The 12,375-nt window shown below is 38.0% G+C and overlaps 1 protein-coding gene across 1 annotated transcript in view; it reads right to left on the reverse strand.

Annotated features, from left to right (window-relative positions):
- The window catches only part of PLEKHA1 (pleckstrin homology domain containing A1), an 80,550-nt gene that overhangs the window by 31,744 nt on the left and 36,431 nt on the right, over positions 1 to 12,375 (reverse strand). Inside the window, exon 6 of the mRNA XM_006143935.3 lies at positions 5,674 to 5,799. Within this exon, the coding sequence (XP_006143997.1) occupies positions 5,674 to 5,799 (126 nt within the window). The remainder of the gene's footprint in view (positions 1 to 5,673; positions 5,800 to 12,375) is intronic.

The following is a 12,375-nucleotide window of genomic DNA, read 5'->3' on the forward strand; positions in this document are numbered from 1 at the left end:
TGGGTCATACAGTAATTGCAAATTTTATTTTTATTCAAAAAACCTGCCAAACTGTTTTGCAGAGGGGTTGTACTATTTTTTTTTTTAAGAGATTTTTTTGCTCTAGGGTGTGTATGCTCACCAGAGAGACAGAACAGAGAGACAGAAAGCAAGAAATCACCCCCCTCCCAAGGAGATGGCCATGCCGCAATCCCTTCTCCTCCATTCTCTCAGGATCTTGAGCACATATGCCCAGCATGAGTTTTAAGTCACCAGGTCTGAGACTCGAACCATGGTCAACTATGTGGGAGTCCAGTGAAGTAACCATTATGCTATCTGCTGGTCCCTGGAGTGGCTGTACTACTTTTATATTCCCACTTGCATTGTATGAGAGTCAGCTTCCCCTCATCCTTCTCAGCATTTGTATTGTCACTAATTTTTATTTTAGCCATTCTGATAGATAGAATGACATCCTGTCATGGTTATAATTTGTATTTCCTTACTGGCTAATGATAATGAACATCTTTTCATGTATTTATCTGCCATCTACATATCTTTTATCTTTCAGTGAAGAGTCTGTTCGTGAATTCTGCCCACATTTTAACTGATTTCTTATGTGCTTACTGTTGGGTTTGAGGGTTCTCATATGTTCTAGATACAAGTCATGCATTGGATATGTGGCTTACAAATTTTTTCTCTGAGTCAGTAGCTTTTCTTTCTAGATCCTTAATTTTAATGAGGTCCAACTTAACCAATTTTTCCTTTTCATAGTGCTAGGTATAAAAACTCTTAAAGATCCTAAAGAATTCCTCCTGCATTCTTTTCTAAATGTGGTACAGTTTTATGTTCATGTAAATCTTAAGTATTATTTATTATTCATTATTATTAATTTGCTATAGGGCATATGCACTCAACAGAGAGAGAGAGAGCAAACCACCGGGCCTAGGATTCAAACCATGGTCAGCCATGTGGTAGTCCAGCACCTTAACCACCATGTTTCCTCAACGCATTGGTTTTCCCGTTTATCTGTAATGTTTGATAATCCCACAAATAAGTCCAAAGTTTATTTTAAAAACTCTAAAATTTTAAAAGAAAAACTAAGTCCTAAGAATTACATGCATCTTGAGGCATTTTCAACTTTATCCACCTTTAGACGAGTCAACAACACTAATTATGTACTTTTGTAATCCCAATACTTAATGAACTGCTGAGTCAATACATACTAAGGAAACTAATCATTCAAGTGACATTATTTACTAGATAGTATACTGTTTAAATGCTTTTATAATGAGTAAATGCTATTTTGTTTTGTTTTGTTTTGTTTTTGCTATACGGTTCATGTACTTGCCAGATAGAAAGAGGACAGAGGAAAAGAGAGAAGAAAAGTGAGAAATCACCCCTCAGGGAGGATGGCTACACCATAATCACTCCTCCATTCTCTCAGGATTTTGGGCAAACATGTCATGGCCAGCATGATTTTTTATTGTTTTTAAAGAGTTCTTTTTGGGGGAGGGGGAAGAGATTTTTGGTATAGGGCACATGCACTCACTGTAGAGACAGAGACAGAAAGCAAGAAATCATCTCCCAGGGAGGATAGTGATGCTGCAATCCCCTCTCTTCCACTTTCCCCTCACCTCTTTTCCATTCTCCTCTCAGGATTTTAGGCACGCACACACGTGCCTGAAATGAGTTGCCTATTTTTTTTTTTAAGAGATTTTTTTTTTCTATAGGGTGCCAGCACTCGCCAGAGAGACAGAAAGTGAGAAATTCACCCCTACCCGCGAGGGGTTAGAGGGAGATGGCCATACCACAAGCCCTTCTCCTCTTGGGATCTTGGGCACTCGCACACGCACACCTGTCATGAATTTTAGGCCACTGAGTCTGGGATTCAAACCATGGAAACCACGTGGGAGTCCAGTAAAGTAACCATTATGCCATCTGCTGGTCCCTGTCCACTATGAGTTTTAAGCCACCAGGTCTGGAACCTGAACTGCGGTTGACTAGGAGGGAATCCAGAGACATCACCATTACGCCATCTGCTGGTCCCGCCCAGCATAATTTTTAAGACACCAGGTCTGAGAGTCAGCTGCGGAGTCAGCCATGTGGGACCCAGTGCCTCAACTACTATATTACCTGCTGGCCAGGAATTTTTTTTTTTTTTTTGAGAGGTTTTTGCTATAGAGTGCGTGTGCTTGCCAGAAAGACAGAGAGAGACAGAGAGACAGAAAGTGAGAAATCACCCCCCAGAAAGTGAGAAATCACACCCCGAGGGAATGGCCACACCGCAATCCCTTCTCCTCTTGGGATCTTGGGCACGCACACACATGCGCGCAGTGGTGCCCAGCATGAGTTTAAGCCACCGGGCCCGGGACTTGAACCGCAATGGCTACATGGAGTTCAGCGACATAGCCATTACGCTAACTGCTGGTCCCAAGGGATTTTTCTTTTTTTAAATGGCACCTCCCATAGAATCCTAGAGCCTACTGAAAAAAATATATGTAACAAAATTAAAATGCAACAAAATATTAATTCTATACAAAATCAAAAAAGCCACAGATATAAACTATTGGGTTGCTGGGAAAGTCATGACGAATTTTCTGTACAACCTAATATTACATTACGCATTTTTCCCAATGACCTAATAGTACAATATCTTAATAAAGCTATAAACAAATAGTCTTGCCCCTTATGTCAATGCAAGCCATAACATAGGTGAGAGAAGCTTATCGAGCTACATATTAACCAGAAGTTAGCAGGTTAAAATTATTACTTTTGAAAAAAGTAAGTATGCACACGTGAACATGACACACACACTCCTAGCTCATTTTTTATTGAATTTTGATGAACAATGTAAGGTCCCACTATAAGAGACTTTTGTTCCTAACATACCCTTTGCCAAGGATAAAGAAAGTTCTCAATGGTTGGGACTAGCAGGTAACATGGTGGGTAGGGTGCAAGACTCTCATGTGACCAACCACAATTTGAGTCCTAGACCTGGCAGCTAGTTTTCTCACTTCTCTCTCTCTCTCTCTCTTTAGTGAGTGCACAAGTCTTCTAGTGAGTTAAAAAATAATAAATAAATCAAATTAATTCTTAAAAATAAAAGTATTCAGGACCAGCAGTTAGCATAATGGCTATGTCACTGGACTCCCATGTAATCGACCACAGTTCAAGTTCCAGACCCAGTGGCTTAAAACTTGTGCCAGGCACATGTGCCCAAGATCCTGAGAGGAGAATGGAAAAGGGATTGCGGCGTGGCCAACCCCCGGGGGGTGATTTCTCGCTTTCTGTCTCTCTGTCTCTGTCTTTCTGGCGAGCACGTGAGCCCTATAGCAAAAACCTCTCCAAATAAATAAATAAAGTATTCAATGGTTGGTCAATGCTGTAAGATTTCTCTTCCCATTAATCACTCTCTCCTGACAAAAGACCTAAAAAACACAGTATATAACATAATTTGAATTAAAAGGTTTAAAGCACATATGTAACCAAACTGTTCAACATTGAATATACTAATGAATTACTTTAAAATTTTTGGTTTCTCAGGCTGATAAGTGGCATAGTGGTTAAAGGCGCTGGATTCCCACATGGCTGACTGGTTCAAGTTCCGGACCTGGTGGCTTACTTTCTCACTTTCCCTGTCTCTCTCTGGTCAAATTTTAAAATAATAATAAGAAGAACAAATGGAATTAATTAAATAATTCTTTAAAAAAATTTTTGGTTTTTCAACATACAGTAATTTAATCTCATGCTATAAAGTCATTCCCTCAATAGCAACACAAGAAATTCAAGCTCATAAAGTTCTGATTTCATCAAAAATTGTTCATAAATTTTTATTTTTTTTTAATACTCAGATGACAATTTAGCATATCAGTACTTTTGGGATTAAGTAAAAATTTTAACCTTCTGTTTAGTTTATCCAGGCCCGGTTGTGTGTGTGTGTGTGTGTGTGTGTGTGTAAGTGCGCATGTGCTGGGGGGGGAGAGGTTAAAAAAAGTACACACGTATTTATAAACTCTTTGACTCAGCAATTTTCATGTGCTGGGGGGGGAGAGGTTAAAAAAAGTACACACGTATTTACAAACTCTTTGACTCAGCAATTTTATTTCTAGTAATTTCTTTCTTAAAAATTTTTTCTAAATGGGGCCAGCAAGTGGTGTGGTGGTTAAGGTGCTGGACTGCCCTACGACTACTATGGTTCGAGTTCCAGATGTGGTGGCTTGTTTCCCACTTTCTCTCTCTCTCTCTCTCTGTGTCTCTCTGTAGTGAGCACACATGTCCTATAACAAACCTTTAAAAAATATATAAAATAATAAATTTTTTTTTTTTTTTTTTTTTTTTTACTTTTTTTTTTTTTGGAGAGGTTTTCGCTATAGGGCGCGTGCGCTCGCCAGACAGACAGAGAGAGACATAGAGACAGAAAGCGAGAAATCACCCCCCAGGGGGGATGGTCACGCCGCAATCCCTTCTCCTCCATTCTCCTCCCGGGATCTTGGGCACGCACGCACACGCACCCGGCGTGAGATTTAAGCCACCGGGTCCGAGACGCGAACCACGGTTGACTACGTGGGAGTCCAGCGACATAGCCATTACGCTAACTGCTGGTTCCCTAAAATAATAAATTTTTTAAAAATTTAAATGTCTCTTGAGTTTAAGCTACAAGAATGTTCACTATAGCACTGTTTATAAGAGAAAAAGGAAAGGGGAAAATAAAATTCTATTTGTCTAACAACAAAAGACTTATAAATTATAGTAAATCTATGGCAGAACTATTATGTGGTTCTGAGTGAGTGAAAATTCTATGCTGAGTGAAGTGAGTCAGGCTATGAAAGAGAGACATTGTATGTCTCCACTTAACATATACCAACTGTCTGCACTAATGGTAGAGATTGAAAGATCAGAGGACATAAAAACATTGAAAATAGTTATGGACACTGGAGACAGTGTGGAAGGAGAGTGGGAGAGGGGAAGAGTGTAGAGAAGGAAATTAGGGAGAAAAAATAGAGAGGTAAGACATTTGTGGGACACAGAATGGTTTATTACCTGTTGATGATGACATGTATAGTACTCTCAACTGAACTGGTCTGAGGTATATTGGGTAAATTCTTTATACAAGCTAAATCATGTATAGTGATTGAATGCATAAATAATAATAATAATAATAATTATAATAATAAATTATGTAAAATTACTTCTGATGGCTTTGAAAAAAGTTCATAATATAAGTGAAAAAACTGTTTAAAAAGTCTAACATGTAATATTATTTCTATTTCTGGGGGGAAAATACACAGAAGGAAGGCACAGAAAAAACATTAAAAGTATTAAGTGTTGGGGCCTGCAGGTGGTGTAGTGGTTAAAGTGCTGGACTTCCAAATGGCTGACCACAGTTTGAGTCCCAGACCTGGTGGCTTGCTTTCTCACTTTCCCTCACTCACTCTATGACGCTCTCTGGTCAAATTTAAAAATAGTAATAATAAATAAAATTAAGTAAATAATTCTAAAAAAAGTATTAAAATGTTGCTTATTGGTTTATTTCCAAACAATGCATATTTTTTTAAATAAGAAACAAAATTAAAAGGTTTTTGTAGTAACTGAATATAGTATTAATTCAGTGAAGATAAACTGTTCTAGTTTTAATAACAATAAAAAAATCAATACACAATAATCATATTTCATACAATAGAAGGATTTTTTTACCTGAGTTGGAGTAATAATGGGTACACCACCAACAATATCTGTTCTATAAGACACTTGCTTCTTTCCGCATTCACCTTGGCGGCTTAGGTTATCAGAATTAGGCTGTGAGTCTGATTGCTTTGGTACCTGAAATATTAAATAAAATGAATCATTTTGCAACCAGCATAAATAACCATTTGTTTTTATATAACTTACACACACACACATTTGCAGAGTATGTGTTCTGTGTACTCTTAAGTTCTTACACTGTTGTCTGTCAATGAGACACTTTGTTATACAGCCAGCACTTAGTGATTACTGGAGCAGGTACTAGTTTCATGCATTTTTTTTCATTTATTTCTACTATCAAACCTATGCATACAGGCAGGACCCTATTTGAGAGGTAATAAGGAAACACAGGCTCAGAGGCATTCGGGAACACAGATTTAGATCCTGGCTGTATTACATCCTAGCCAAGCTTCTGTAACTCTTCTAAAATCTTACCACTAGATTCTAGTTCGTTTACTAGGGTATTGAACATTAAGTTACAGTTCTTTGCTATTATCTTCCCTTCCCACTACTCCCACCCATGATTCTGCAAGGTCCTAAAAACGGGAATTATGGCATATTTATTTTCCCTTCAAGAACAATCTACTATCAAAAATATGGGGCCAACAGGTGATGTGCTGGTGAAGGTGTTGGACACTCTCACATGGCAGACTGTGGCTCAAGTCCCAGGCCTGGTGGCTTGTGTTCTCACTTTCCCTTTCTCCCTGTGTGTCTCTCCCCTCTGATCGAATTGAAATAAATGAATGCATAAATAAAATTAAAAATAAATAATTTTAAAAATAAAATAAAAAATATAGTAACTATTCAATAACTATTACAAGACTGACTCAATGGATGATCAATACAAAATCAACAGAAAAAAATGAAATTCTTGACATATATAAAAAATTAAAATGTTCAAAATGAAATATAACTTATTAGGAATTTTAAGAAGGAATTCCAATACCTGTATCAATGGCAACTTACAAGCATAAACAAACAATGATCGAGCAAAATCTCATATACTAACATTTCACTAAGGTAGAATCAAAGAATCAGATAATAACAAACTGCATATATTTTAACTTTTCTTACATGATCTAATCAGGATGATATCTGGCTAATTACTTTTCTCTACAGACTGTTAACTATGTAGTTAGTCTCTGTATTTCAACTTAATTTTACATTTTTTTGTTAGAGAGATTTTTGCTATAGGGCACATGCACTCACCAGAGAGACAGGAGAGAGAAGGCAAGAAATCACTTCCCCCTGGGAAAATGACCAGGCCGTAATCCCTTCTCCTACATTCTCTCAGTACCTGGTATGAGTTTCAAGCACATGCACCTGGTGTGAGTTTCAAGTCTGGGTCCAGATTCGAACCATGGTTGGTGATATGGGAGTCCAGTGCCTTAACCACTATACTACCTGCTAGCCCCGTGAATTGTAAATTTTAAAATGTAATTAACATATGGTCAGCAATGTTATTATTTTTAAACTGATTTAGTCTCTTCAATAACTGAATGGGCATTTGGGGAATCTTGCAGTCTTTCAGAAACATTATGACATATTACTGACAATCACAGAGGTAGTGATATGAAAACATTTCATTTAAAATTAATTTGCCTGTCACAAAGCTAATCTTTGTTCACAGAGTATTAGCAAAATTTATAGAGGACATCACTCATATTGTATTCAAAGACGCAAATCATTTATTAGTGTGATTCCAAAGTCCCAGGGACATTATTAAAAACATCAGATTCCAGGCTCAGCAAATGGCATAATGGCTATGTTGCTGGGCTTCCATAATCACCTGCAGTTCAAGTCCCAGACCCAGCAGCTTAAAACTCATGTTGGGCACATGTGCGTGTGTGCCCAAAATCCCAAGAGGAGAATGGAGGAGAAGGAACTACAGCATGGCCACCCCTCCCGGGGGGGAAGGGGTAATTTCTTGCTTTGTCTCTCTAGCATGCACCCTATAGCAAAAATCTCTCTTTTTTTAAAAGAATTATTTATTTGGGGCTGGTAGGTGGTGTGGTGGTTAAGGGCACAGGACTCCCACATGGCCCACCTCAGTTCAAGTCCCAGACCTGACAGCATGAATTCTCACATACCACTCCCCAACCTCTGTCCCTCTCTGGTCAGGTTTAAATAAATAAATAAATAAATAAAAATAATAAGTGGGGGGGAAGGATTATATTTATTTAATTTTATTATTATTATTATTTTAATTTGACCAGAGACAGAGAAAGGAGGAAAACAAGAAAGCAAGCCACCAGGTCTGGGACTCGAACCATGGTTAGCCATGTGGGAGTCCAACACCTTAACCACCATGTCATCTGCCAGTCCCGTAAAAATATCTCTTAAAAAAAAAAAAGTCAGATTCCTAAGCTTCATGGCCAGAAATTTTGATTCAATCAACCTTTAGAGCAGCCCAGAAGAACTACTCTTTACGCAGACACACCAGATAATTTTAAGGTATGTATTTCATAAATCACACTTAAGAGAAACACTGATCTATCTAAAGCCTGTATTTTTAATATCATTCTACTCCCAGGTATGTAGAAGAACAGGAATATAATGCAGTCAAGGAATTACAAAGGCTTTTCAAAAGCAAACATGGTCTATGTGTTATGTGATGATGCTAAGCTACAGTAGATCAAAATCCACACAAATTTAACTTATGGACATAAATAACTCGTCTCTTGAGTGACTTCTAAACTCCCCTCTCCTCTCCTCCCCATCTGTCTGTCTCCCTTGAAGTATTTCCCTCTCAGGCCTCAGGTCCAACCCTCCATCCTCCTTTCCACTGACAAAAACAAAGAAAGAAACAAGAAAGGAAGAAAGGTGAATCCTGAATACCTCTTGAATTCTTTTAAGAGGCTGAACCTTTTCGGAGTGCTTTTTAGAAGGCTATATAATAATGGACAAAATTTTACTTGTCAAATAAAATTAGAAAGATACCCTACATACCCTGGAACAATGCACCAGAACTATAATAAAAAGCATCATGTTTTTGCCTACTTTGAAAGAGAAAATGTGGCCTCGTTACCCCATTGAGAACAGAAAATAGCACTAAGATAATAGTAGGAAAGCCTAATAGTAAGAAAATATAAAAATGGCCAGAGAATGAAGAGATAAATATTTAAGCATTTATGAATAAAATAAATGAGAATGTTGCAGGTTTCTCAAAAGTTAAAAGGGGGCCAGCAGGTGGTATGGTGGTTAAGGCACTGGATCCCACATAGTTTGAATACCAAACCCAGTAGCCTGAAAAAAGTCACATGCTAGGAAGATGTGCGTCAGTGCCCAAAATCCTGAGAAGAGACTAGAGAGAGGACAAAGAATTGTGATGTGGCTATATCCCCTGGAGAGTGATTTCTCACTTCCTCCTCTCCCTGGGTCTCTCTCTAGCAATCACACATGGCCTATAGCAAAACTAGGAAAAAGAAAAAAAGAGAAAAAAAAGTTAGAGGGAAAGCTCATATTCAATTCACTGAGAATAATAACAGACTGAAGACTGAATCCCAAAATGTTCAGACAAAACTTCTATATCTTAAAAATCTTTCTGAGGACTTAATACTTGAGTCAGCTGAAAAAAACTAGTTTTTACGTCAAAGGTCTAACACTATGGGGCTCATAGACCATTTTGTTAAGAATTAACGTCCTGTATTTAGCTTACTCTTCCACTTGCTCCTAGTTGCCATAAAAAATTAATAAAATAAAACTTGTGGAGTTCTTGCCATAACTTCAAAAAGCTTTTAGATGGAAATCTAATATTGGAGCCAGCAGATGGTGTAGTGGTTAAAGTATTGGAATCCCACATGGGTGAATGCAGTGTGAGTCCCAGTCCTGGTGGCTTGAAAATCACACCTGGTGCATGTGTGTACATGCCCAAAATCCCAGAAAGAGAATGAAGAGAATGGACTGCTGCGTAGCCATACCCCTTGAGAGAGATTTCTCATTTCCCCTCTTTCTGTCTCTCTCTAGTAAGTGCACATGCTCTATGATGAACACCTAAAAAATTTTAAATCTTGGGACTAGCAGTTAGCGTAATGGCTTAAATTCACGCTGGGTGCGTGTGCATGAGTGTCCAGGAAGGATCCCAAGAGGAGAATGGAAGAGAATTTAAGTCATCAGGTCCAGGACTTGAACTGTAGTCGACTACATGGGAGTCCAGCGACATAGCTGTTACACTAACTGCTGGTCCCGAAACCACATACTTCTAAACCCTAACTTTAAATTTCCAGAGATTTAAAGTTTATATATCACATAATATTTGGCTGACCACTAAATCATATAACTGATCCATATGTCATCTGGAATGATTCCATAGTAAAGTAAAATAAACATATATTAAAATGTAAACTTAGGGCCAGCAGATGGCATAGTGGTTATGTTGCTGGACTCCCACATGGCTGACCACAGTTTGAGTCTTGGACCAGGTGGCTTCAAAATCATGCTGGGCACGTGGGCATGTGTGCCCAAGATCCCAGGAGGGACTCCAGCATGGTCATCCTCCCTGGAGGGTGATTTCTAACTTTCCTTCTCACTGTCTCTCTCTCTCTCTCCCCACCAAGTGCACATGCTCTATGGCAAAGATTTGATTAAAAAAAAAAAAAGTAAACTTTAATTTTTGAAAATAATTATTTAATTATACTTATTTAATATTTTTTCATTTGACCAGAGAGAGAGAGAGAAAGGGTGAGAGGCAAGCCACCAGTTCCAGGACTTAAACCACAGTCAGTCGTGTGGGAGTCCAGCACCTTAATTATTACATCACCTACTGGCCCCTAAGCTTTAATGTTTGAAAGAATCTACAAGTAAATTATCAGCAATTTTCATGGGAGGGTATGACAAATTAAAAATTCCACATTCTAATACCCTTAAATATGTAATACGCATATGAAATTAAAACTGCTGGGACTCTTTTTAATAATAAAGCTAACAAAACACACTAAAGCACAGGAAATTCTTTCACTGCTATCCTTTGGATTAAATGTGTATCTATCGGGACCAGCTCAGGGCGTAATGGCTACATTGCTGGACTCCCACATAGTCGACTGTGGCTCAAGTCTTGGACCCAGCAGCTTAAAACTCAAGCCAGGTGCATGTGTGTGTGTGTGCCCAAGATCTCAGGAGAAGAATGGAGGAGTAGGGACTGCAGTGTGGCCAACCTCCCCTGGTGGGGGAAAAGGGTGTGACTGCTCACTTTCTGCCTCTCTGTCTCTCTGGCGAACACACACACCCTATAGCAAAAATCTCTCTTAAAAAAAAGAAAAAGTGGCGTGGTGGTTAAGGGCGCTGGACTCCCACATGGCCAACTGCGGTTGCTTGCTTTCTCACTTTCCATATATCTCTCGCGCTCTCTCACTGTGTCCCTCTCTGATCAAAGTTGAATAAATAAATAAATAAACATTTTAAAAATATATTAAAAAAAAATAAAAAGTGTATCTATCTAATGTTGTGTTTAACTAAGTAATATCAATTCTTTATTCACTTTAATGTAGTTATAATCATTTAATTGATGAGTTATGGATTTCTATCTTGCATGTATTTATATTTTCTAAAAGTATGGAAGCATGAAAAATCATTTATCAACATTTATCCTTTTAAGTATAAAAATTTCAACACATAAAACTTCGAGACTACGAAGCTATTTGTAAGTCTACACACTTTACCCAATCCCTAATCCGTTTCTCCTTCATACTAAAAAGTTTAACAATGCCATTTGAATAAGACTGTTTCATACCATTAATAAATTACACAGAGCAATTCAAAAAGCCTCACAATGGTCAAAGCCCAAGGACCACCCACTACTTTTCCTCCTTAAGCACTAAGAAACCAGTGCTGCCTACTATTGTAAATTGTAAGAAGTGAATTAATTCAGTAAACTTACTAGATAATCTTTCTAAAGGAACTTTCCAAGTATGAAATATTAAAAGTAAAAAACAATCAGTTAAAACCTTTTAAAAATATGTACTCCTGATCAGTTCAAGAACTTGCTTTCCTGAAACTGCAGAAACCTAAAATAACTTCTGCTTCATGTACAGATCAGATGTGGTGCGTGGGTGTTTTCTGTCATGTGGTAACAAGCTGTTCTGGTAGAAGACAAGAAATTCAACTTAACTCTGAGAACAGCTTTAGCTATATTAACTCTTTACTGTGCTATGATACAAACATGGAGTCATTTATTTTAGATGTAAATAAATGACTAACATACGTGATTTTGGGGGTGCATATTCTTTGACAGTAAGTCGTTCAGGATCAGTAAAAGAAGGCAGTTTGGTAAAAACACACTTCAGTTGACAAAAACCTCACACAGGAACTTTGTCCCTAGTGTGCAAGGGGAAACTGGTGAGGCAAGGTACACTTAGGAAACAGAACCCATCTACTTGCTCACCATCATCAGTAGAAAACTCGCAGAAGTTAGGAAGTTTGTCTTTCGGCTCAAGAACAAAAGAACAAGAAGGCTCTTTGTTCAGGAAGCAGTAAGGTACTACACTTCAAAGTTCAGGCTCCAGAACCCAACGAAGTGGACTGGGCTCCCAGCTCCAAAACTTACTAGCTATGAAATCTGTAAAAGTCATTCAATCATTATAAGCCTCACTTTTCCAGATAATTTAAGTAAAGCCTTCAGTCTAAGGTCTGGCACAGTGTTAAAAAAAAATATATATA

The sequence above is a fragment of the Tupaia chinensis genome, unplaced genomic scaffold (genome assembly GCF_000334495.1).
Source record: "Tupaia chinensis unplaced genomic scaffold, TupChi_1.0 Scaffold000113_1, whole genome shotgun sequence".
Taxonomy (NCBI): Eukaryota; Metazoa; Chordata; class Mammalia; order Scandentia; family Tupaiidae; genus Tupaia; species Tupaia belangeri.